Consider the following 27,322-nt stretch of genomic DNA (forward strand, 5'->3'; position numbering starts at 1 on the left):
TTGTTCAATATCTCCATGAGCGACTTTCCTTTGTGATGACACTCTGTTCAGCGTCTTGCCTTTCAAACATCTGTCTGAATGCCCCATATTATACCGAAACGCCCACCATTTAAGTAAACTGCTTTTCAAAGTCTGAGTGGTGTCCTCCTGTTCTTCGTCGGTTTCCTACGAACTGAATCGCAAACCCACTTCTCTGAGATGCCAATGAGCTGAGACGCATACCTTGTGATTTCATGCCTTGCCTGCCGCAGTTCGCCACGCCGGTTCGGACGTGAATGACAAGACGATCAGCATGTCAGAAACTGTATCACCATTCAGACACAGTCCCTTAGTATTCGGACAGATATCACTGATTGTGAATCACCTCAGAGAGAGACAAGTGGCAGCAAGTCGCCGTGGACACGATGGGCTGGACCGCCTCTGTCTGCGCGAGAATGATGCTACGTGTTTATGCCGTCCCACTGCCTGTCTCTGGGACAGAGAGGCTGAGGGAGCAAAACTGCTTCATTTTTAACCGTCCCTTCCATGTTGGACTGCCTGCAGTCCCTCAGCTCAGAGCCGTGGGGATGACTCTCAGTGAGTGAAGGTTTCACTCGGATTCTCTTCATCTGGGGCACTTGGGGCTCAGATGTTAACTGCTGCGCGGTCGCAGCGATGAAAGCGATGCCCACTTTGCGAGAGATTTTCTGTAAGATTGCTGCGTGAAGACGAATTCTGAACACCAAGCAGGCTGCACAACAATGTACTCATATGAATCTACTTGAGGGAAGAGTCCTCGGTGTCCATTTCTCTCTGCCCCGCCAGCACAGCATCTTTCTATCTCTCCGATAACAGACGTTTGGAGGAAATTCGCAATTAAAGTTACTCACTTCCCACGCATTAGATTACATACAGTGTGGAAACAGGCCCTTCGGCCCAACAAGTCCACACCGACCCGCCGAAACGCAACTCACCCATACCTCTACATTTACCCCTTACCTAACACTACGGGGAATTTAGCATGGCCAATTCACCTGACCTGCACATCTTTGGACTGTGGGAGGAAACCGGAGCACCCGGAGGAAACCCACGCAGACACGGGGAGAACCTGCAAACTCCACACAGTCAGTCGCCTGAGGCGGGAATTTAACCCGGGTCTCTAGCGCTGTGAGGCAGCAGTGCTAACCACTGTGCCACCGTGCCGCCCACAAAGTGTAAGTGACACCTCTCACCCCAAGGGATTGGGAGTGAAAGAGCAGAAGAGCGAATGGACTCTTCCCTCCCTCCAGAAAAGCGGACAAGTAGAAACAAATTGGCTTAATTATCCGCCAGTGGAGACAGACCAGTTCCTGGGGATGAGACAAACATCAGCGCCCCGGGGACAGAATGACAAGCAGATGTTCTGGAAACTCTTTGCTGCTTGAAATTCTTGGAGCAATGTGGAATGTATTTCACACTGAGCAAGTTTCAGCTGGCTCAGAGTCTCCGATGTACATTGCTCTCTGAGTTTATATTTGCACATCGGCGACATGTCTGCACAACAGCACATGACACTACAGCAGTGAAGATCTTTTGACGTCATTCTCGAACAGGCAAGTCACACGCCAGATGAAAAGCTGAATACTTCTCTGGAAAAGCTACCGTGCAATGCAGGAGAATGGCACAGCGGGTGCATGCTGGGATCATAACCCAGAAGCGAAACCATTTTCTCCTACTCACTTAATGTCTTTAGTAGCTTTCCCGTATAACGGCGCTCTGTTCTTTTCCTTGCCATGTCATTTGTTTCCCAAAACTTCGGGTATCTGAGCTCAATATATCACATCGATACACAAGTCAAATTTACACAGTTGCGCTGGCACCCTTGTGGAGCTCTGAGTTGTCTTGTCCTGTTCTCTGTCGGTGTGTCCTGATCTCGTGTGAAACCTCTTCTCTCAGATGGCAATGAACCGGTGAAGTTGAAACACATGACTTGCTGTTTTAGTCCATTTCCCGCAGTAAAGAAACCAACGGTGTAAGAAAAGACTTCCTGTAGGATTGTTGTGTTAAGACAAATTCTGAACACCAAGCAGGCTGCACAAAAATGCACTCATATCAATTTACCTGAGGGAAGAGTCTCCGGTGTCCATTTCTCTCTGTCCCGACAGCACAGCGTCTTTCTATCTCTCCGTTAACAGGATCTTTGGAACAAGTTCAAAGTTGCCCATTTCCTACGCATGACTGTGACTGACTTATCCTGCCTCACGTAATAGTGTGAGAGAGCAGAAGAGTGAATGGGCTCTGCCTTCCACCAGCACAGCTTGCAAGTAGAAACGAAATGGTTCAATTATCCACCAGTGGAGAGAGCCCGGTCCCTGGGGACGGGACAAACAGCAGCGTCCTGGGAGCAGATTGAGAAGCAGATGTTCTTGAAACTCTTCCCTACTTGGAGCAATGCACAATGTATTTCGTACTGAGCAAGGGAGAGAATAGGGCCCCTCAAAGATCAGCAAGGCGGTTTATGTGTGGAGCTGCAGTAGATGGAGGAGATGCTGAACGAATATTTTGCATCAGTGTTTACCGTGGAGAAGGGCATGGAAGATATAGAATGTGGGGAAATAGATTGTGACATGTTGGAAAATGTTCACATTACAGAGGAGGAGGTCTTGAAATGCATAAAAGTGGATACATCCCAGGACCTGATCAGGTGTACCCTAGAACTCTGTGGGAAGCTAGGGAAATCATTGCTGGACCTCCTGCTGAGATATTTGTATCATCAATATTCACAGGTGAGGTGCCGGAGGACTGGAGGGTGGCTAACGTGGTGCCACTATTTAAGAAAGTGGTAAGGAAAAGCCAGGGAATGCAAGACCAGTAAGCCTAACATCCGTGGGAGACAAGTTGTTGGAGAGAATCCTGGGAGATAGGATTTACATGCATTTGGAAAAGCAAGAATTGATTAGCGATAGTCAGCATGGCTTTGTCCGTGGGAAATCATGTCTCACAAACTTGATTGAGTTGATTGAAGAAGGAGTTTGATTCAGATAAATGCGAGGTGCTGCATTTTGGGAAAGCAAATCTTAGCAGAACTTATACACTTAATGGTTCGGTCATAGAGAGTGTTGCTGAACAAAGAGATCTCAGAGTGCAGGTTCCGAGCTCCTTGAAAGTGGAGTCAAAGGTATATAGGATAGTGAAGAAGGTGTTTGGTATGCTTTCCTTTATTGGTCAGAGTATTGAGTACAGGAGTTGGGAGGTCATGCTGCGGCTGTACAGGACATTGGTTAGGCCACTGTTGGAATATTGCGTGCAATTCTGGTCTCCTTCCTATCGGAAAGATGGTGTGAAACGTGAAAGGATTCACAAGGATCTTGCAGGGGTTGGAGGATTTGAGCTATGGGGAGAGGCTGAACAGGCTAGGGTTGTTTTCCCCGGAGCGTCGGAGGCTGAGGGGTGACCTTATAAAGGTTTACATAATTATGAGGGGCATGGATAGGATAAATAGACAAAGTCTTTTCCCTGGGGTGGTGGAGTCCAGGACTAGAGGGCATAGGTTTAGGGTGAGAGAGGAAAGATATAAAAGGGATCTAAGGGGCAACGTTTTCACGCAGAGGGTGGTACGTGTATGGAATGAGCTGCCATAGGAAGTGGTGGAGGTTGGTACCGAAGGGTCTGTTTCCCTGCTCTACATCTCTATGACTAAGTAAGAAAGTGGATTGATGAAGGCAGAGCGGTGGACGTGATCTATATTAACTTCAGGAAGGCATTCAACAAGGTTCCTCATGGGAGACGTGTGAGCAAAGGTATGATCTCATGGAATACAGGGAGAACTAGCCATGTGGATACAGAACTGGCTCGAAGGCAGAAGACAGAGGGTGGTGATGGAGGGTTGCTTTTCAAACTGGAGGCCTGTGACCAGTTGTGTGTAATAAAGATCGGTGCTGGGTCCACTACCTTTTGTCATTTATACAAATGATTTGGATCTAAACATTGGAGGTATAGTTACCGAGTTTGTAGATGACAAAATTGGAGGTGTAGTGAACGCAAAGAAGATTACCTCAGATTACAACGGGATTTTGATCAGATGGGCCAATGAGCTGAGTGGCAGATTGAGGTTAATTTAGAGAAATGTGGGGTGCTGCATTTTGGAAAAGCAAATCAGAATATGTCTTTTACACTTAATGGTAAGGTCCTCGGCAGTGTTGCTGAACAAAGAGACCTTGGAGTGCAGGTTGATAGCTCCTTAAAAGTAGAATCGCATACAGATAGGATGGTGAAGTAGGCGTTTGTTATGCTTTGCTTTATTGTTCAGAGTATCGAGTAAAGTCATTGAGAGCTCATGTTGCCACTGTACAGAACATTTGTCTGGCCACTTTTTGGATATTGCATGTAATTTTGGTCTGCTTCCTATCGGAAAGATGGTGTGAAACTGGAAAGGGTTCAGAAAAGACTTACAACGATGTTGCCAGGGTTGGAGGATTTGGCCTAAATGGCCTACTCCTCCTGTTGTTATGAATCTGTAACCCTGAATTTCCCATGGTAGAAGAGTTCCCATGGCACAGAGGAGGTTTTCTAACATAAAATTAAAGCCATTGCTTTGCTTGAACTCAAACTGCTTGACTTGGAGGAGAGTGGGAATTTGCAAAGTGTCCTCCCCTCCACACGTGCCTCAACTGCGGGGCAGCTGTCCGGCCCGCCCTCCATTGTTGACGTCATCCCTGTTAGTTTCAGAGTGAAATTCTCTCCCTCTGGGCAACATCTGGGAGCAAAGCAATGTCACCCGCTTTCCATTCCCCATCCTCCAGGAGTGAGACAGGGAGTGGGAGGGGGAGATGGGGGTGGATGAAACACTGTTCACTTGTAGCAACTGGAGTGAATCCAGGGAGGGAGCAGAGTGCCCAAAGGTGCTCAGCTACTTTTTTTTCTCTTAAGGGTATTTTCCTTGTGTATTCCTTCAGTTTGGGGGATTGGCACATTGGAAATGTGGGGACTGTGGGAAGGGATTCCCTTCCCCATCCCTGCTGGAAACCCACAGATGCATTCACACCGGGGAGAGGCCATTCACCTGCTCAGTGTGCAGGAAGGGGTTCAGTCGGATCAGCCAACTGCAGACGCACGAGTAGGTCCACAAGGGAGAGAAGCCATTCACAGGCCCCATGTGCGGGAGGGGGTTCACTCAGTCAGCTGCACTGCTGACCCACCAGCGGGTCCACACTGGAGAGAGGCCATTCACCTGCTGTAAGTGCCGGAAGGGATTCACCTGCTCCTCCCACCTGCGGAGGCACCAGTGAGGTCACGTGCCATCGCAGGGGGATTGAAGGAGCGATGGCCGAGTGACCCTATTAAGCCAGCTCTGGGGAATCCCAGGTTTGAATCCTGCCGCGGCAGATGGCAGAATTGGAATTCCGTCAGTAATCTGGACTTCATAATCTAAGGATGAAACCATTTCCTGGGGAAACCCCCCCCCCCCCCCCCCATCTGATTCACTCGTGTCCTTTTTCGGGAAGGAGACTGCTGTTGTGGGAAAGGGTTCACTCAGTCGTCCCAGCTGCATGCTTTACCCGGCTGTACCAGGGATCCAGATTCTGGATCAGTGGTGCTGGAAGAGCACAGCAATTCAGGCAGCATCCGAGGACAGGCAAAATCGACGTTTCGGGCAAAAGCCCTTCATCAGGAATAAAGGCAGAGAGCCTGAAGCGTGGAGAGATAAGCTAGTGGAGGGTGGGGGTGGGGAGAGAGTGGCATAGAGTACAATAGGTCAGTGGGGAAGGAGATGAAGGTGATAGGTCAGGGAGGAGAGGGTGGAGTGGATAGGTGGAAAAGGAGCTGGGCAGGTCGGACAAGTCCGGACAGGTCAGGGGATCGAGTTTCTGGAGGTTAGAAGCTAGGATGAGGTGGGGGAAGGGGAAATGAGGAAACTCGTGAAATCCACATTGATGCCCTGGGGTTGAAGTGTTCCGAGGCGGAAGATGAGGCGTTCTTCCTCCAGGCGTCTGGTGGTGAGGGAGCGGCGGTGGAGGAGGCCCAGCACCTCCATATCCTCGGCAGAGTGGGAGGGGGAGTTGAAATGTTGAGCCACTGGGCGATGTGGTTGATTGGTGCGGGTGTCTCGGAGATGTTCCCTAAAGCGCTCTGCTAGGTGGCGTCCAGTCTCCCCAATGTAGAGGAGACCGCATCGGGAGCAACGGATACAATAGATGATATTAGTGGATGTGCAGGTAAAACTTTGATGGATGTGGAAAGCTCCTTTGGGGCCTTGGATAGAGGTGAGGGAGGAGGTGTGGGCGCAGGTTTTACAGTTCCTGCGGTGGCAGGGGAAAGTGCCAGGATGGGAGGGTGGGTCAGTTACAAAGGGACAACTGAGCTGACCAATAGTAAAGAAAATGGGGCGGGAGGAGTGGGGCGAGTGTATGCACTTTGAGCTTGAGCTTTTTTTTAAAGCTACTTTTTCCACATCGTTTTGCTGGGGAGATCTGAAGCTGTAACAAAATTGGGTCGCAGTAGAGGTTACCTGAACTTACCACCAGGCTTAGACACTCATTGAAAGCTGCGAGATCCAACAGGTTTTTGATTTAAAGCTACTCATTTCTTTCAGCCTCCAGCACTAAGTTTTCAGTGTCGTATCTCAGAAGGAGCAGTGAATGAGTAGCTAGTATTGGAAGAAATTGTATGTTTTTCAGGACTGCAGGTTCATTGTTTCATTGGCATTGCAAAGTTTACTGGCAACAGTGGAGGGTGTGGGCTGTATTCACTGGAAACAAAGTTTAAAAATCTCACTAACACCAGGATATAGTCCAACAAGTCTATTTGGAAAAATTAGGTTTTGGAGCGCTGCTCCTTCATCAGGTAGCTGTGGAGTAGGATCATAAGACACAGAATATATAGCAAAAACCTTTAGTGTCATGTAACATAAATGATATATTGAAGAAACCGAGATTGCTGTTAAATCTTTCATCTTTTAAAATGGGTTGCAGATTTCAGTTCATTAATTTGAACATTCCAGAACCTCTTTTAAGTCAGATTCTCCAGGTAACTTAATGTTTTATATAGGGAACCTCACGTCAAACAACGCATTAAAGCTGAGGTTCGAGACTCTCTGTATCCCAATCTTGAGTCAGACTGGCTCTATTTCCAAATATATAATTGTGCAAATGCAAATTCACCCCAAATGTGTGAGTGCATGCATGAGAGAGAGCGTGTGTGTATGCGTGTGCATGCTGGGTCAAGTGTGTGTGTGTGTGTGTGTGAGAGAGAGAGAGAGAGAGAGAGAGGGAGAGAGAGAGAGAGAAAGAGAGCGTGTGACATGGACCCAAGGTCGCGGTTGAAGCCATCCTCCTGGTTTCCGAACTTGGCTATCAGCCTTTGCTGGCCCACTAAAAATGATTAAGCAGTTACACAACACACATTGGAGAGGGCAGGGTTGGACTTGTCTTTCGATTTGCAGAAGGTGGGAGGTTCTGGGTGCTGGAAGCTAGGAAAACACAGGCTGGAGGACCTTCGGCTCAGAGAGATGGAGCTGGAAGCCAGGTTGCAGACACTTTGGGGGAATCATAGAACCCCAACACTGTGGAAACAGGCCATTTGGCCCAACATGTTCACACTGACCCTCTGAAGAGCATCCCACCCAGACCTACCCAATAACCCCCACAGTTAATCCCTGAATTTATAATGCCCAATCCACTCTAACCTTCACATCTTTGAACCATGGGAGGAAACCGGAGCACCTTGAAGAAACCCAAGCAGACACGGGAGGGGTGGTGGTGGGGGGGAGTGGGGGAGATAGGGAAATGCAAACTCCACACAGTCACCCTGAGGGTGGGATCGAACCCAGGTCCCTGGCGCTCCGAGGAATCCCCTCTCCAGCTCTCAGCAATCAATTGGCTTATTCCCAATCCTGGTGATACTCCAGTCAGTTTGAGGAATTGAATTTGCTTCCACAGAGTTTCTATGATGCAGTGGGCATTGTGTCTCAGCAGCTTCAACGATCCACTGACGGGCTCGTCTACAGAAAAAACACTAGTTCACATTTCGCTAAAGAGTTCAAGTTCTCTCCACAATCAGAACCCTGAAACAGTCTGTGTGTAATCACGGGCTTCTCAATGCACATTGATGTTTGAAATCATTTCCTGTCGACAAACATTTCCCCGCCTGGATTCAAACGCTGCTGATATTCAGGCCCTGAGTAAATTCCTTGTGCATGCCTGAAGAGCAAATCCTCCTCTGCTAATACCTTGAGAAAACACATCACTGCTGTCAGTGCAGGACAGAAAACAGATGAGAGAATTCTGGTTTATATGAAACAGCCTTCGCTATCTTCTACTCGAAATCTCTGTGTCCCAATTCCTCCACCTTTCAATGGACTCCAACCCATCCTCCTGTTTTGCCCAGCTCCCGTCTCCTGAAAGGGCTGACTTTTGGTTCAGTTTCAAGCCACTTCTTGCCATCCCCAGTGTGCAGACAAGGGGATGCTGGAAGTGGGTGGCATCCTTTCACCACATCCCCATTCAATCAGGACCCGATCATGCCCTCAGCTTCTCCTGTCCATTCTCTCTCGCTATCCCTAGCTTCCCGTCTCTTTCTCACACACACACATACACACGCTCTGCATCTCCGTCCATTCTATCTCCACACCCTCTGCCCCCTGTCCAGTCTCTCATCCACCTGCTTTTCCCATCCAATCCTCTTCTCTCCCTCCACACCCTCTGCCTTCCGCCATCCAGTCCCTCTCCACACACACTCTCTCCCCTCTCCATTCTCTCTCTCTTTCCCCACCCTCTGCTCTCTATCCATTCCCTCTCTCCCCAACCCTCTCCTGTCATTCATTGTTGCTCTCTTTCTCCCCCACCGTGACCCAGTTCATTCTCTCTCCCGACACTCTGCAACACCCAATTTCTCTCGTTTCACACTCTGTATCCACCCCCCCATTCTGTCTCTCTGACAAACCCTCTGCCCCCCACCCTATGTACCGCCAGGCTTTCTTTACCCCCAATGCTCTGTCCCCATGTCCATTTTCTCTCTCTTTCTTCCTCCCAGCCTCTGCCTCCGGTCCAAGTTCTCTACCTGCACCCCCACTCCCATCCTTTCTCGTGCCTCGAGCCCTCGTTGATCACTGTATCAAGCCATTCTAAGGATAGAGAGTGAATGGATGGTCATGACTCTACCTGGAAGATGGGGGAGGGGTGGTTGGAGGGGAGGTGGGTGAGAAATCGCTGATCTTTAACATTGAAAATGGCTAAAATGATTTATTAAGAAACATTGGTAAAGTCTGAAAGCATGTTCAATTGTTTAAAAAGGTGCAGACACCTTTCTGAAACTTGCAATGAAGTCTGTACAGTTAGGCCACAGTTGAGGACAGGCTGTAAAGGTGGAATGGCCTATTCCTAGTCTTGGTTCAGATTATGTACAAATAGAGTCATAGAGACGCACAGCACGCAAACCACATATTCTAAATTAATCTCGTGATCCATTTGCCACCATTTGGCCCATCTCTCTCTCTCAACCCTTTCTATTCATATACCCATCCAGATGCCTTTTAAATGTCGTAATTGTTCCAGATTAGACCACTGTGGCTCCGCGTGAAAATGTTACCAGTTCGGTCCCTTTTAAACCTTTTCCCTCCCAGCCTAAGCCTATGCCCCCGTAGTTTTGGACTTCCTCTATCCTGGGGAAAAGACATACAAAAGTGGAGCAGCCAGACAAAATGAAAAAGGAATAAACTGTTGAGTCCCAGGGAAACAAAAAAATTGTTTTTTCTTATTGGCATTTGGACACTGTAAATCTGTCAGTTGCACCAGCATCTCCATTGAGCATTCTGCGCATGCTTCTCGGTGTCAGCAAGCACTGCGCATGTACGCCGGTGTCAGCAAAATACTGCGCATGCTCTTCGCTGCCGGCGGAAACAGCGCACGACATTCTTCTGCTGGACCAATAGGAAGCACTGGAAGACCGGAAAGAATGTGGTCCTCCGGCTTTTGATTACTCCCCCCCCCCCTCCCCCCACCATATCTGAATGCGGAAGTTGGACCATGAGCTTGTGAAGCTGGTGTTGCTCCTCTCTCTCTCTGAATGAAGATTGAACTTCAACTTCTTCCGTCTGTCCAACATCTGTGAGTAACAACACGCTCTTTTCCATTTTACTTTTTCATTCTGGCGTTCAGTTCTTGTCTTGCAGCAAAGTTGATTTAGGTATGTGTCTTATTTGGCAAATGCAGCAACACATTATGAAGTTATAGCCTTTCCTGTAAAAAATAACAGAAAGGAGATACGTTGTTTCAATGGTGATATATTGGGTTGTGGAGCAAGTGAAGACTGCAGATGCTGGAATCAGAGTCAAAAATTTAGTGCTGGAAAAACACAGCAGGTCAGTCAACGTTTTGGGCAAAAGCCCTTCATCAGGAATGATGAGTAGATGTACAAAGGTGCCTCGGCTACCTTCTACTCAGGCTTTCTACTCCAGTCAATGCCAGTTGTCAGATAGGTGCAGCAAGCAATGCAAGTGATATGTTAGCAAGAGGAATGGAGTTCAGAAGTGGGGATGTCTTCCTGCAGTTAGGGAGACATTGAATATATTCAAAGCGGAGTTCATCTGACTTTTGAATCTCAAAATTAGTTATCGGGGAAGGCAAGAAAATGTGTTTTTTTTCAAAAATATTTTTATAAACTTTTTCAGATCCTTCACAAAACATCTATAGACAAAAAAGAACAATACCAAAATAGAAAGATATATGCAGTGCAACAATGTCATATCACAATACTATTAATGATGAACTACCTACTATTCTACCAGAACAAACTTAGCTTAAACTAAACTGCAATCAAATTAAATAAAAATTAAATTAAACTGAATTCAAATTAACTCAAATTATATCACATTACTTTATTCTATTTCCCTCACTACACCTCCACTGAGGTTCCCATCCCTGGGAGCACTAGTTATTGTACCCGTATTCTTTTTCCCCAGCCTCCCCCTCCCAGGGTCCCACGGGTGCCCAGACTGATTCCCATGGCTATACCACGGCCCTAATTAATATTGCCGATAAGTCTGCATCAATATAATTTAGAAATGCTGCCATGTCTTGTAAAACTGCACCATATTTGTGAGGTAATCTTGGGGGAGATGTTCCATCACCAGCCTATGCCACCCCATAAGCCCTGGGGGAATTTTCCAACGTCCATAAATGTTCTTCCTTGCACAGTGGGTAAGAATGTTACACAGTCTGTTCCCCTGTTCCCCCAGAAAGACAAATTTGGCAACTCCAGAAGTAGGATCCACTTTAACTTCAATCCCCAGGATGTCCTTCAGCTCCCTTACGATAGCACTCCAATATCGCTGGATCTTACAACATGACCAATAGCAGTGTGTGAGAGTGCCTATATTAATTTTACATTTGGGACACCCTGGTGATGCCACTCTCTTGAACTTAGCTAGCCTCTCTAACGTCAAATAAGCGCTGTGTAAATTCTTCAATTGAATGGCCTGTGCTTTGTTACATATTGAAATTTTCCTTACATTTTCCCATATATCTTCCCATACTTCCAATGAAATATCCTCTCCGAGCTCCTGATTCAACGTCCTACAGAGTCCCTCCATGTCCCTTAAGGCACGTCTCTTCTGTAAATGATACAAAGTACTAACTGAAAGAGCGCCTGTACACCGGAGCAGTCTTTTCTCCACGTCTGACCTGTAAAGCTGAGCCAGGAGTGTGGTCTTCCTCTGTATATAATCCCTTATCTGAAAGTACGGATAAGGTTCCTATTAGACAATCCATATTTCTGACTTAGTTGGCTAAATGTCATCAAGACCTCCCCCTTGCATGAATCTCCCAGACAGGAGATTCCCTTATTCTCCCATGACTTAAAGCCGGAGTCCATTGCCCCAGGTTTAAATCCTTGGACTCCCACCAATGGGGTAAACGGCGAGGTCTTAAGCCAATTGCCCTTGTCTTGTCTCATTATCCTCCAGGCTTTCACTGTATTTAAAATGATTGAATTCTTACACTGCTCAGTTATGGATTTCATCTTATCCATGAATAATAGATGAACTGAGGGGACATCTCGACTGAGGCTTCAACGTCAAATCAAATCCCTCTGTGCTCAGTCACCCACATATGCTAACAAAGCGCTTATTTGATATCTCTTCAAGTCCGGAAGGTCCACCCTCCCTCATCCTGCGAGAGCTGCAATTTGGTAAATTTAATTAGGGGGCACCTGCGACATCAAATAAAATAACCTCGCCAACCATCAAGCCTCAGTAATACTCATCTGGGTAGCAACAACGGAAGCATTCTCATGGGGTACAACAGGCGAGGAAGAACATTCATTTTAAATCAGGGTAATTTGGCCGAACCATGATAACGGTAATCCCTCCCAATCTGCAAATCCTGCTTTATCCTCTCCAGTAACTGTACATGTTAGCTTTATACAGCTGGTGGAAAGCAGGAGTAATAAACATTCCCAAATACAAAAAATCCTTTTGATGACCATCTAAACAGGGACTGCATTCTATCCTTCAGATCAGGCACCTCCACTAATCCCCCCACCGGCTTGGCTTCCAATTTTCTAAAGTTGATCCTGTAGCCCGAAAACTGCCAAACACATTAATTGTTTGAATCAATCGAGGAACTGACTCCTCCAGATTGACCAAGAACAAAAGGACATCATCAGCATATAGGGTGATCTTATGCTTGCCCATTCCCACCTCTGGCGCCACTATTTCAGGATCCCACCTGATAGCCTCAGTTAATGGCTCAATTGCCAAGGTAAATAGCAGTGGTGAAAGAGGACACCCCTGTCGACTACCCCTCCCAATATGAAAGTTATCTGACTTTGTGCCGTTTGTGATGACTGCTGCTTTAGGATCATTGTACAACACCACTACCCGTCTAGCAAAGGAACCCCCCCCCCCCCCCCCCCCCCCCCCAGACCAAAACGCTTGTGGACCCCAAACAGGTACAGCCATCCTATCCGGTCAAACACCTTTTCTGCGTCTCGGGAAACCACTGAACCCGGGATCAATCTTTGCTGGCATACCTGCACTATGGTCAGTATGCTCCTGATATTATTGGAGGAGCTACGGTCCTTAAAACCCATCTGATCTTCTTTCATAATATAGGGCAACACCTTTTCCAACCTCAGGGCCAGCATCTTGGGTCGAATTTTAAAATCTACATTCAACAGTGAGATGGGTCTGTATGAAGCACATTCTTCAGGCTCTTTCCCCTTCTTTAAAATGAAGGCGATATTAGCCTCCCTAAGAGAGGGCGGAAGACAAACCTGTGTATCTGAATAGCTATACATCCCCAGAGGTGGCATTTATGAATTCCTTATAGAATTCACTTGGGAATCCATCTGACCCCGGTGTGTTGCCACTCTGGAGATGCTTTACTGTTTCCTGCACCTCCTGTATCATCATAGATGCATTCAACAGGGAAACCTGTTCCGCCTTTATACTGGGGAGGGGCAGGTTCTCCAAATTCAAACAATCTTTGTTTGGCGAAGGAGACCCTTTTTTGCCACCTGTGTGTGCAATGAGTCGAGAGCAGCCCGGAGAGCTGCAGCTTGACCAGTGAAGGCCTAATATAATATACTTTCTCAGCATCTGTTGTTGCTCCTCCCTCTGCTTCCTTCGAGTTGTTGAATACAAAATAACTAGGCCTCATAAATATGCCTTAGTGGCCTCCCACAGTATTGCCGGATTACTGGCCTGACTGGAGTTGATATTCCAGAAGGCCCTGAACTTTCTTGTGATGTACTCAACGAATTTGCTGTCCCTTAACAGGAATGGGTCCATGTGCCAGTGCCATCCATTCCACCACCCATGATTTTACCATCTAAATACACTAGCGCATGGTCCAAGACAGCTATCTGCCCAATTTTACAAGCCAATGTTCTGTCCAAATAATCCAATGGCATAAAAAATATGTCAATTCGCGTGTGGCACTTGTGTGGGTTGGAACAGAAAGTAAAGTCTCTTCCATTTGGGTGGAGGTGCTTCCACACATCCACTAACCCCAACTCCTCACACTGGGGCAGCACGGTGGTTTAGTGGTTAGCTCTGCTGCCTCACAGCACCAGGGACCAAGGTTCAATTGTGGCCTCGGGCAACTGTCTGTGTGGAGTTTGCACATTCGCCCCGTGTCTGCGTGGGTTTCCTCTGGGTGCTCCGGTTTCCTCCCACAATCCAAAGATGTGCAGGTAAAGTGAATTGGCCATATTAAATTGCCCATGGTGTTAGGTGCATTAGTCAGAGGGAAATGGATCACGGTGGTTTACTCTTCGGAGGGTCAGTGTGGACTTGTTGGACCGAAGGGCCTGTTTCTACACTGTAGGGAAACTAATCATGTCCACCAACTGCTTAGATTGTGCAGTCATACATGCCAGGCCCTTTGTCACCCTGTCTACCTCAGGATCTATTAGGTGATTAAAATCCCCTCCTATGATCGTGCTGTGCACCCCAAGACTCATTAATATAGCAACTGCATCGATTAGAAATGTAAGAGGGTGCATGTGGAGGGTGGTGGGGGGGTGGGGGTACACATTCAGGACACCATACTCTTCTCCATGTAATTGAGCTTTAAGAACAATGGGCAGTCCATGTTTGTCCTTAATTTGCTCAATTGCCTGGAAAGGAAGGTTCCTTCTTACCAATATAGCCACTCTTCTACTCTTGGAGCTAAAGGAGGCGAAGAATACCCTATCATAACCCCCCTTGCTGCAGTTTCAGATGTTCCTTATTGGTTAAATGTGTTTCTTGCAGCAGGGCGATGTCCATCCTTTCCTTCCTGAGGTTTGACAGAACCTTCTTTCTTTTTAATGGGGGAATGGCTCCCTTCTACATTCCAGGTGCACCACCTGAACGAATCACTAGCCATGGTCATCCAGAACAGCCCGTGGTTTCCCGAGAGGAGGAAGCTTATCTGAAGTGCGGCGAGTGACAAAGACAATAAATGTATAAAGTGTAAAAGCTACTACAACTAAAACACTAACTAACCACTACATATAACTTAAGCAAACACCCAAATAACCCCCAATACCATTCGAGATCTCCCTCATCCCTGCCAATAGGGTGCCCTCCTCCCAATCCTTGCTACCATCCCGGCTCCTTCCAGCTGAGGCCGTGCCCGAGCCCCAGGGAATACACAGATGAAAAACATGTTATTTACATTCTGAGAGTTAACAATGGATGTCCATTTCCCACCCACCCCCCCCCCCCCCCCCCCCCTCCCCACACACCCTTTCTCCATACATCTGAACCACCCCTAGTCCAAAACCAAAAGGACAGCAGTAAAAAACAAAGGCCCCAGATAATATCCAACTGACCGATATACTAAATCATTCTGGTTTTACTTCAAGGCAGTTGGTATAAAACTGATAACCACAAAATAAGTGGAGAGAGGAGACAGGAAGGGGCAAAAAAACTGTACCATTGTCTGTAACAATGCCCCCTCCCTCCACCCCGACTGGAGTCCTTTAATTCAGAGAATTCACATAGTCCTTTGCTTTTTCTGCTGAATCAAAATTATATACCGCCCGTCCATGAGAGAAATGCAACACGGCCAGGGTACCTGAAGTAATATTGACTGTTCAGATCCCTTAATTTTCTCAACCTCATCAAATCCCTTCTCTTCTTAATTCTGGGACCTGAGAAGTCCTGAAAAGACATTATTCTTGAGCCTTTGTGCATTAAAGCCTCTGGATCACTTCCCAGTCTTCTTGCTGTTTCAGTCACTAACTGTTTTTCTTTGTAATGCAGGAGTTGCACTAGGACCGTGCGGTGGCGTGGGTCCGGCCTGGACCTGCGCATTGTGATCCCGTTGGTCCACTCCACATTCAACAGGCCCGACTCCAACTCCCGCCCCAGGAATGTCGGGAGTCACTTCTCCAGGAATCCAACGAGGTCTTCACTGCCCTCGCGTTCCGGAAGACCCAAGAGCTGTAAGCTTTTTCTTCTACTTTTGTTTTCCAGGTCGCCCACTTGCTCCTGAAGGACCCGTACCTGGTCTTCCAGCATTCGGATCCTTCCTCCCGAGACCTCCGCCACGGTCTCCGGTGCCACGGTCCTCTCCTCCTCTGCCTATTCTCTTTGGTCCAACATTTGAATTTCCTGACCATGCTTTTCCAGCGTGGCAGATAGTGGTTCCACCGCTGCTTCAATCTTTTCTCAGAGTTTGCCAAACTCCGAGAGTAACTGCTGCCCCATTAAACCCAAAGGGTCTGCCCTGGGAGTTTGAGCAATGGCTCCATGCACCCCTGATGCAGTAGGGGAGTGCCCTACCTGCTGCACCACTTTCAGCGCCTTTCCTTCATTTGCTTTCATTCTGGTCTTAAAGCTGTCAAATCACAATTATAGCAAGTCCAGATGTTCAGTACGTTTATATTAGCAATTTTTGGTGGGGGGGGAGGGGGGGGGTCAAGGTCCACCTTGCCAGGGGGTATGGCAGAGCCCAGCACAGCAGACCACTCAGACCACTGCTATCATGGATCTCCAAGAAAATGGTTTTAAGACCAGTACAGATACAGGATCATACAGCACAGAAACAGACCCTTCAGTCCAACGAGTCCATGCTATGTTCTCAAATTAAACTGGTCCATCTGCCAGTGATTGGCCTATATCCCTCTGAACCTTTCCTATTCATGTACTTCTCCAAATGTCTTTTAAACATTGTAACTGTACCTGCATTCACTACTTCCTTGGGACACTCATTCCACACACAAGCCACGTTCTTAAAAAATAAGTGCTCCTTGTGTCTTTTTAAAATCTTTCTCCTCTCACCTTCAAAATTTGCTCCCTCATCTTGAAACCCCCTCCCTCGGGAAAGGATACCCACTGGTCACCCCATCTATTCCCCCTCATGATTTTATAATCCCCAATAAGGTCACCTCTCAACCTCCTATGCTCCAGTGAAAAATGTCCCAGCCTGTCCACCCAGATGTAGGGATATTCATTTCCAGTTATGATCTGTTCAATGCTGGTGCAGGCTCGAAAGACCAAATGGCCTACTCCTGCTCCCAGTTCTCACATGCAAAGACCATAAGACATAGGAGCAGAAATTAGGCCATTTAGCCCATCGCGTCTGCTCTGCCATCCAATCATGACTGGTAAATTTCTCAACCCCATTTTCCTGCTTTCTCCCCATAACCCTTGATCCCCTTGATATTCAAGAACCTATCTATCCCTGTCTTAAATATACTCAATGATCTGGCCTCCACAGCCTTCTGTGGCAATGAATTCCATAGATTCACCACTCTCTGGCTGAAGAAGCTTCTCCTTATCTCCGTTCTGAAAGGTCTCCCCTTTCCTCGAAGACTGTACCCTCGGGTCCTAGACTCTCTGATCAATGGAAACATCTTCCCAATGACCACTCTGTCCAGGCAATTCTATATTCATTATGTTTCAGTTAGATTCCCCCTGAGTGTGGGCCTGTTAACCAGCATGAACCAGACCCTTCAGGATGAGGTACAGCAGAGATTAGGTTCAGCAAAGTGAGAATGGAGGGAGTGTGTGGGATGGAGAGTTTCTGCTTTTAGGGAATGAGAGAGGAAAGGAAGTTCATTATAAATTAGAATTGATCAGATGTGATGAGCCAAGGAGTAGCAGATGGTGTTTAATTTAGACAAATATGAAGTGTTGCATTTTGATAAGACAAATGAGGGCATACTTATATACCCAAGGTCCTGGGGAGTGTGGCAGAATAAAGAGACCTTGGAGTGCAGGTTCATAGTTCCCTGAAAGTGGAGTCGCAAGTAGATCAGACAGTGAAGGTGGTGTTTGGTATGCTTTCCTCTATTGGGCAGTTCATTGAGTACAGGAGTGGGGAGGTAATGTTATGGCTGTACAGGACATTGGTTAGGCCGCTTTTGGAATACCACACTCAGTTCTGATCTCCTTGCTGTAGGAAAGATGTTGTGAAACTTGAAAGAGTTCGGAAAGGATTTACAAGGCTGTTGCCAGAGTTGGAAGGTTTGAGCTCCATGGAGAGGCTGAATAGACTGGGGCTGTTTTCTGTGGAGTGTTGGAGGCTGACGGGTGACCCTATAGAAGTTCAGAAGGGTCATGGATAGGGAGCATCACCAAGATCTTTTCCCCAGGATATGGGAATCCAAAAGTATGGGGCATAGGTTTGAGGTGAGAGGGGAAATAGGAACCTGAGAGGCAACGTTCTCACGCAGAGGGTGATGTCTGTAAGGAATGAACTGCCAGAGGAAGTGGTTGAGGCTGGTACATAACATTTTAAAAGGTATCTGGATGGATACATGAAGAGGAAGTGTTTACAGGGGTATGGGCTAAGTGCTAGCAAATGGAACTAGATTAATTAAGGATATCTGGTCAGCACAAACGAGTTGGGCCGAAGGGTCTGTTTCCTTACTGTATGATTCTAATCGTCTTCTGTGAAAGTAGAAGTGTAGTTGTGAAGACTAGAATTTCAGGAGCAGCTTTCAAAGATACTTTGCCCTTCCTGGGAGCAGAAGAAGTTACAATGAAAGCTTTCATTTGTGAGACAGCAACTGAGTGAGGGAGCACATCTGGGATTTGGTTGGAAAGCGGGAATTAATTGCACTGTGGGGATGAAGTGCTAGGTTTACTAGCAGTAAGTACAATGTGCTGAGCAGGGAGCCTAGTGAAGGGTTAGGTTGGTTTTGTTTTAAACTGCTTATTTCATTCAGCCTCCAACATTGTATTTCCAACGCTGTTCATCAGAAGGAGCAGTGAATCAGTAACTGGTATCGTTAGAAGCCTTACAATTTTCAGTACTGCAGGTATTGCATTGTTTCATCAGCATTGTAAAGGTTACTGCCAGCAGCGGGAGGTGTGGGCTGTATTCACTAGAAACGATTAAGCATTTAGATAACACACATACGAGAGGGCAGGGTGGGACTTGTCTTTCAATTTGCTGAAGGTGGGAAGTTCTGGGTGCTGTGATATGGGGCACACACAACTGCGGTAAATCATAGAATCCCTACAGTGCAGAATCAGGCCCCATTCAGCCCATCAAGTCCACACTGACCCCTCCGAAGAGCATACCACCCAGACCCAGACTCACCCCCACCCCACCCCACTTATCCTGTCCAGTCGTTTCTGCTGGTGAGTTAGACTAGAACTAGGGATTTGGTCTCAAGATTAGGGGGAGTAGATTTAGGACTGAGATGAGGAGGAACTGCTTTTCCTGGAGAGTAGTGAATCTATGGAATTCTCTGCCTGAGGAAGAGGTAGAGACAGCTTTATTAAGTATATTCAAGACACAGTTGGATTGGTTTTTGCAGGGTAGGGAAATTAAAGGTAGTCAGGATAACGCAGGGAGGAGGAGCTGAGACGATGGATAGATCAGCCATGATCTTAATGAATGGAGGAGCAGGCTCGATGGGCCAAATAGCCTACTCCTGCATTTATTACTCTGAAACTATAACCCTGCATTTCCCATGGGTAACCCACCTAACCTGTACATCCTTGGACACAATTTAGCCTGGCCAATCCAAATTATGGCAGGTGAGCAATGTAGTGATATGGAAAATGAACTTTCAAGAACGATAGAAAGGGACAAGGAGGAGAAATGTACCAGCAAGCAAAGCTGGATTCTAAAGATCACAAAAAAAACTAAAAGCTCAGTATCTGAATGTGTGCTGCATTATAATAAAGTGAATGAATTGACTGCACACAGAAAAGAATATTTATGATCAGAGACACCTTACAGAGACATGGCTTCAGGATGACAAGGATTGGATCCTGAATATCAAGGGGGTACATGGAATTCAAGTTGAATGAGAAGCTCGGTTAAGGTAGAGGGTTGGCACTACTAATCAAAGCACTGATAACATGGTAGTCTGGTGTCAGATTGGATTTCAGGTCCTGATTTCTCTGTCCTCTGTTGATCTCCCTGTTCCTACAGAGTTCTATGTCAACTTTTGTCAGCTCTGCTGGATTTCTGCTGAAGTTTTGACCCCACCCCCATCTTTGATACATTCCAGATCAATAAAATATTCAGCCAATCAAGGCCTAACCCACAATTTCCCAGCCTGTCAACCATCCAGACAGAGAGACTCGTCGTAGCAGGGAAATTAAACAAAAAAAAAGGTGACAATGCTTAATGTTTGTTCATTAGGAAGTAGACCAGAAATAAAGGGTCTCCCAGGATTCTTATAGCGCCCAATTTGAGGAACTCTCTCTCACTTACATCTAACTATTATTACACAGCTCTGATTTGTAACAATATTTATATCCTCAGAAATAAAGCATTTGTTATCAACTAGACAGAGATAAACAGCACAAATAGACATTTGCTTTCTCTCATGCATGCGCACACGTATATAAAAGTCTATGGGGTGAACTTATATTTTCAGAATATTTGCAGATACATAGAACATTACAGCGCAGTACAGGCCCTTCGACCCTCGATGTTGTGCTGACCTGTGGAACCAATCTGAAGACCGTCTAACCTATACTATTCCATTCTCGTCCATATCCCTATCCAATGACCATTTAAATGCCCTTAAATTTAGCGAATCTACTACTGTTGCAGGCAGTGTGTTCCGCACCCCTACTATTGACTAAAGAAACTACCTCTGACATCTGTCCAATATCTATCACCCCTCAGTTTGAAGCTATATCCCCTCGTGCTAGCCATCGCCATCCAAGGAAAAAGGCATTCACTGTCCAAACTATCTAACCCTCTGATTACTAAGTCACCTTTCCATGTTTTTCTTTCTAACGAAAACAGCCTCAAGTTCTTCACCGTTTGCTCATAAGACCTTCCCTCCATACCAGGCAACATCCTAGTAAATCTCCTCTGAACCTTTCCCAAAGCTTCCACGACCTTCCTATAATGCAGTGACCGGAACTGTACACAATACTCCAAATGTGGCCGCACCAGTTTTGTACATCTGCAGCATGATCTCATGGTTCCGAAACTCAATCCCTCAACCAATAAAAGCTAACACACCATATGCCTTCTTAACAACCCTGTCAACCTGGGTGGCAACCTTCAAGGATCTATGTATCTGGACACCAAGATCTCTCTGCTCATCTACACTACCAAGAATCTTACCATTAGCCCAGTACTCTGCATACTTGTTAATCCTTCCCAAGTGAATCACCTCACACTGTTCCACATTAAGCTCCATTTTCCACCTCTCAGCCCATCTCTGCAGCTTATCTATGTATCTTTGTAACCTACAACATCCTTTGTCACTATCCACAACTCTACCGACCGGAGTGTCATCCGCAAATTTACTAACCCATCCTTCTATGCCCTCATCCAGATCATTTTCACAAATGACAAACAGCAGTGGACCCAAAACAGACCCTTGCGGTACCCCACAAGTAACTGAACTCCAGGATGAATATTTCCCATCAACCACCACCCTCTGTCTTCTTTCAGCTAGCTAATTTCTGATCCAAAAATTCGATTTTGCTCAAAAACTGCAAATCTGCAGGCAGTCAATATAGGCGGTGAATATATATAATATTTTGTAAATTCCACTTTGTCAAAGAAAACCAGCCTGATTCAATATTGGGATGCAGACAGACACTTAACCTCGCACCTTTAATGCATTGTCTGAGCTGAGATGTCACCTTTTGTTACAAAACCTTGTTATCTTGAGAAGGTGACCTGTAAGAAGATCTGGGATTTATATATTCATTTTACCTGCAACCCATTCTAAAAGATGAAAGACTGATGTTTGTCACATCTGTATGTTCACTTTCTCACTGGTGTTGGTGTCAGTGCCTTGATGCCCCCCCAGGACGTTAACCATTTTGTGTCTTGTTGTTTGTAATGAAGCTGTATTGCAGGTTCATCGTGAATTTATACAGTTTTTTTGGCTTCCCAAAATCAGATCTGCTCACTCTGAGCAGTATCCCAATGTCGTGGAAAATATAAACTTTCAGGTGGAGTTATCCAAAATTCAAAAGGGATGTAAGTCTTGATGTTTTTGCTTTTCTGCCCCTGTAAGATCCTGAAGCAGCACCTTCAGGAGAATTAGTTAGAGCGGAGTGAGAATAGAGAGGGAGTGTATGAGTGGGATGGTGCTTTCAATTTTGTGGAATAATAAAGGAAAAAAATGTTCTGCACAAAATAGAAGCTTGTTCTGAATTCTTACCCTGGACTGACAGTGATCACTTTTGTAATTTATTTTTACAGAGTATTTGATCTGAAGACTGAAGTTTAAAAATCAACAGACGAAGGGCTTATGTCCGAAACGTCGACTCTCCTGCTGCTCAGATGCTGCCTGACCTGCTGTGCCATTCCAGCACCGCACTTTGACACTGACTCTCCAGCATCTGCAGTCCTCACTTTCACGTCAATGTCTGACAGTCGCTTAATCCATTGCGACTGTGACTATTTTTGACTAAGATTCTGTGGAAAAGAGCAAAGCTTTGTGGTTCAGTACGTTTTCAGCATCATTGGGTCTGGACGAGAGTCCCTACTGTTGCACTGAGTGTGGAACCTAAAACAGTTATACGGCCTGGAAAGGAACTCACAGCAGGTAGAGGCTGTACACACATTTGTGTGCAGCTGAAGCTTTGGCCATGGAGAAACCCGAGGAATCCTGCCCTATGGAGAAACCGTGGAAGTGTGGTGACTGCGGGATAGGCTTCTGTGTTCCGTCTGCCCTGGAGGCTCATCGGCACAGTCACACTGGGGTCAGGCCATTCTCCTGCCCTGAGTGCAGGAAGGGATTCAGCAGTTCCTCCACCCTGCTGAGGCACCGACGGGTCCACACGGGGGAGAGGCCCTTCAGCTGCCCCGAGTGTGGGAAGGCCTTCAGCAATTCCTCTGACCTACTGAAGCACCAGCGGGTTCACACCGGGGAGAGGCCATTCTCCTGCCCAGAGTGTGGGAAGGGGTTCAGCAGTTCTTCTGCCCTGCTGACCCACCAGAGGGTCCACACGGGGGAGAGGCCCTTCAGCTGCCCTGAGTGCAGAAAGACCTTCACCCAGGCCTCCACCCTGCTGAGGCACCAGAGTGTCCACACCGGAGAGAGGCCATTCTCCTGCCCAGAGTGCGGGAAGGGGTTCAGCGATTCCTCTGCCCTGCTGACCCACCAGCGGGTCCACACAGGGGAGAGGCCCTTCAGCTGCCGTGAGTGTGGGAAGGCCTTCACACATGCCTCCAACCTGCTTACCCACCGGTGGGTCCATACTAGGGACAGGCCCTTCAGTTGCCCCGAGTGTGGGAAGGCCTTCAGCAATTTCTCCCACGTGCTGATCCACCGGCGGGTCCACACTGGGGAGAGGCCATTCGCTTGTCCTGAGTGCGGAAAGGCCTTCAGCAATTCCTCTGACCTACTGAAGCACCAGCGAGTCCACACTGGGGAGAGGCCCTTCAGCTGCCCTGAGTGCGGGAAGGCCTTCACCCAGGCCTCCACTTTGCTGAAGCACCAGCGGGTCCACACTGGGGAGAGGCCCTTCAGCTGCCTTGAGTGCGGGAAGGCCTTCACTCAGTTCTGCAACTTGCAAAGGCACCAGCGGGGACACCAGCGCTCCCAACAATCTGATTCTGCCGGTGAGGTTGCTGTGGATCACCCCCAGGACTGAACTTCCTGCCCTTTCTGGCAGTGGGTGTGGTGGAAGAGTCGATGGGCTTTTTTTTTTGTTTTCTGCTGGACTGCACCCCACACCCACAGTGGCTCAGCGGTTAGCAGCACTGCCTCAGTGCCAGCGACCTGGCTTCGATTCCACCATTGGGGTGACTGTCTGTGTGGAGTTTGCACATTCTCCCCCTGTGCCTGCGTGGGTTTTCTCTGGGTGCTCCGGTTTCCTCCCACAAACCAAAGATGTGAAAGTTGGGGTGGATTGGCCAAGCTAAATTGTCCCAGTGTTCAGGGATGTGTAGGTGTGGTCCATTAGTCAGGGTAAATGTAGAGTAATAGGGTTGGGAAATGGGTCTGGGTGGGTTACTCTTTGGAGGGTCAGTATGAACCTGTTGGGCTGAAGGGCCAGTGTCCACACTGTATGGATTCTGTGATTCTATGAACTTTGATCCATTGGGCGCTGCTGCTCGTTGAGCCTGGGATTGCACATTCCCACTGAAACAATCCGCACAAACCTAAGCCTGTGAGACCATTGGAGTAGAAGTTAGGCCATTCAGTCCATCGAGTCTGCTCTGCCATTGGTTAGAGACAAAAAAAACTGCAGATGCTGGAATCCAAAGTAGGCAAGCAGGAGAGTGGGAGAACACAGCAAGCCAGGCAGCACCAGCAGTGATGTCAGTGTTTCAGGTATTAACCCAAATCATTGACTTCTCCACCAGAAATGATTTACCAGGATGTTGCTGAGGGTTGGAAGGTTTGGGCTACAGTAGACTGGGGCTGTTTTCTCTGGATTATGGGAGGTTGAGGAGTGACCTTATATGAGTTTATAAAATCATGAGGGGTATGGATAGGGCAAATAGACAAGGTCATTTCCCTGGAGGTTAGACATTCCATAAACAGAGGGAATAGGTTTATGGCAAAAGGGAAAAGATTTAAATGGGATCTATGGGGTAACTTTTTCACACAAAGGGTTGTACATGTATGGAATGAGCTGCCAGAAGAAGTGAAGGCTGTTACAATGACATTATTTAAATGGCATCTGGATGGGGACATGAATAGGAACGGTTTGGAGGGATGTGGGCCAAGTGCTGGAAACAGACCCTTTGGTCTGATTAATTTAGGATACCTGGTCAGCATGGAGAAGTTGGACCAAAGGGTCTGTTTCCAGCACTTGCCCTGTATTCCTCTAACCGTTCCTGTTCATACACCCATCCAGGTGCCTTTTTCATGTTGACATTGTGCCAGCATCCACTGTTTCCTGTGGCAGCTCACTCCATCCACGCACCACCCTCTGCATGAAAAAGTTGTCCCTCAGGTCCCATTAAAATTTTTCTCCTCTCACTTTTAAACCTATTCCCTCTAGTTCTGGACGACCTCAACCCAGGGAAAAGACCTTGACTATTTACCCTATCCATGCCCCTCATGGTTATATAAACCCATAAAAGGCAGCACCTCAGCCTCCGATGCTCCAGGGAAAACAGCCCCAACCTATTCAACCTCTCCCTTTCCCTCCAAACCTTTCCCCCTAATCACGTACTTATCCAAATGTCTTTTATATGTTGTAATTGTACCCGTGCCCACAACTTCCTCTGGACGTTCATTCCACATGTGAACCACACTCTGCAAAACCATTTGTCCCCACCTGTCTTTTTGTCAATCTTCCTCCCCTCACTGTAAATATGTGCCCCCTGGTCTTGAACTTCCCCACCCTAGGGAAGAGACAACTACCTTTATCTATACCTCTCATGATTTTATAAACTTCGCCTCTCAACCTCCTCTGCTCCAGCAAAAAAACACCAGCCTTAATTCCAATTTGCTAATAATAGCGCAGCAATGATTTCAGCTGTGTGTGTCAAGGATCTCTCATTTCTAAGGTAATGCAGTGCCTCTTAGGTTCACCTGATCTTAAAATGAATGGCACCCCATTCATTTCAAATGTCTATGGTTTCTTGCAAAGTCAGTCCTGTTTGGGAAATAGCCAGTGGCATCTTAGACTCCGTAGGCTGCTTCTGACCAGGTTTGTATGCTCTGATTTGAGATGTATGAGTAGAACTTCACAATAAAAATTAATGCAGCCTTTATTCATGACTCATTTTTAAATACATTTGGTGCATTTACAGATGTAATTGAGAAGCTTCTACAAATGAATCTTGGACTGATAACAGTTTGTCAGGATTTTGAAAGTCATTGTGCCTCTGTCGCAGCATAGGGGAGGGCTCTTTCAGATAGAAGACATCATACAGAAAATTCTCCCACGTCAGATGAACAAAGCCGACATGTTTGCAGCAAGTTGTGAAACTTGAAAGGGTTCTGAAAAGATTGACAACTATGTTTGCAGGGTTGGAGGGCTTGACCTACAGTAAAAGACTGAATAGGTTGGGGCTATTTTCCCTGCAGCATCGGAGGCTGAGGGGTGGCCTTATAGAGATTTATAAAAATGCATGAGGAGCTTTTAGCAGAGACATCCCAGGAGTGATACAGCTGGCCAAACCACTAGGTCTTTCCCCCAGGGTGGGGGAGTCCAGAACTAGAGGGCAGAGGTTTGGGGTGAGAGGGGAAAAGTTTAGAAGGGACCTCAAAGGGGCAAGTTTTCACACAGAGGGGGGTGTATGTACAGAATGAGCTGCCAGAGGGAGTGGTGGAAGCTGGTACAATTACAACATTTAAAAGGCATCTGGATGGGTACATGAGCTAAATGCTGACAAATGGGACTAGATTAATTTTGGATATCTGGTTGGCATAGACCAGTTGGACCGAAGGGTCTGTTTCAGTGCTGTACATCTCTCTGACTCTGTAACAGGACAGATAGTTTATGTGTGAACCAGAGGGGCCTGTCAGTAACATTGCCTCAACCGAACTCTGAAACCCAATGTGGTGTTTTTTTTTTAAGGGACTTAGAGCCAAAAAAGATGCACAGTAGGTAAATAGACCCTTCAGTCCAACTCGTCCATGCTGACCGGATATCCTAAATTAATCCAGTTCCATTAGCCAGCACTTGCCCATATCCCTCTAAACTCTTCCTATTCATGTTCCAATCCAAATACCTTTTGAATGTTGTAATTGTACCAGCCTCCATCACTTTCTCTGGCAGCTCATTCCCTACACGTACCACCCTCTCCTTGAAAAGGTTTCCCCTCAGGTCCCTTTTACATCTTTCCCCCTCATCCTAAACCTCTAGTTTAGGATTTCCCCACCCTGGAAAAAAGATTTTGACTACTTACCCTATCCATGCCTTTAATGTTTTTATAAATCTCTACACTCTTCAGCCTCAGATGTTCCAGGGAAAATATCTGCAACTTATTCAGCCTCTCCCTATAACTCAAACCCTCCAAGCTCAGAATCCTTTCAAGTTTCACAACATCCTTGCTGGAAACACAATTTGTAGGTATAGTGTTATGGACAAGGCCAGACCCTAACTTTACTGGTTGTTTTAGGCAGAGGTATCCCAGGAGTGATGCAGCTGGTTTCCAGGAAAACAGAATTTATTTACACACCATGGAATGAAACACAAACAAAGAAAACAATGTAGAATAACAGCCGTTTGAAAACCCAACCAACACAATCTCCCCGCAACTTCAAAAAGCTGCAGTTCCGATTTCCTGCAACATTCCCATAAACACACCCCTCTGGCAAAAAAAGGTCAGTTCATGCACAGATTCTTACAGGAGAGATGTTGGAGAGAGAGTTAGCCAGAAATATCTGTTGAATCAGGGTACCTTTCTTCCCCCTGTAGCTTTGGACAGACTGCTTGCTAAAACTCAAACCAAACCAGGGTAAACAAAATGCAGAACTGTCCTTTCATTGTACAAGCATTTTAGAAAAAATCTCAAACCCTTTTCCC

General features: G+C 46.8%; 1 protein-coding gene across 1 annotated transcript; it reads left to right on the forward strand.

Moving 5' to 3' along the window:
* The first annotated feature begins 9,964 nt into the window (after positions 1–9,964).
* Positions 9,965–25,560, forward strand: LOC148144836 (uncharacterized). Its single transcript, XM_087975099.1, has 3 exons — positions 9,965–10,061; positions 15,707–15,888; positions 22,089–25,560. Exon 3 carries the CDS (start codon positions 22,478–22,480, stop codon positions 23,483–23,485), a length of 1,008 nt encoding a protein of 335 aa, XP_087831225.1. The 5' UTR covers positions 9,965–10,061; positions 15,707–15,888; positions 22,089–22,477; the 3' UTR covers positions 23,486–25,560.
* Positions 25,561–27,322: the final 1,762 nt, after the last annotated feature.

This window comes from Chiloscyllium plagiosum, unplaced genomic scaffold, assembly GCF_037043375.1.
Source record: "Chiloscyllium plagiosum isolate Xiang-an unplaced genomic scaffold, Cpla_swu_hap1 HiC_scaffold_27, whole genome shotgun sequence".
Lineage (NCBI taxonomy): Eukaryota > Metazoa > Chordata > Chondrichthyes > Orectolobiformes > Hemiscylliidae > Chiloscyllium > Chiloscyllium plagiosum.

What these genes read in the sequence shown, in the direction of transcription:
- LOC148144836 (XM_087975099.1), top strand. Translation starts at nt 22,478, where the DNA reads ATGGAGAAACCCGAGGAATCCTGCCCTATGGAGAAACCGTGGAAGTGT.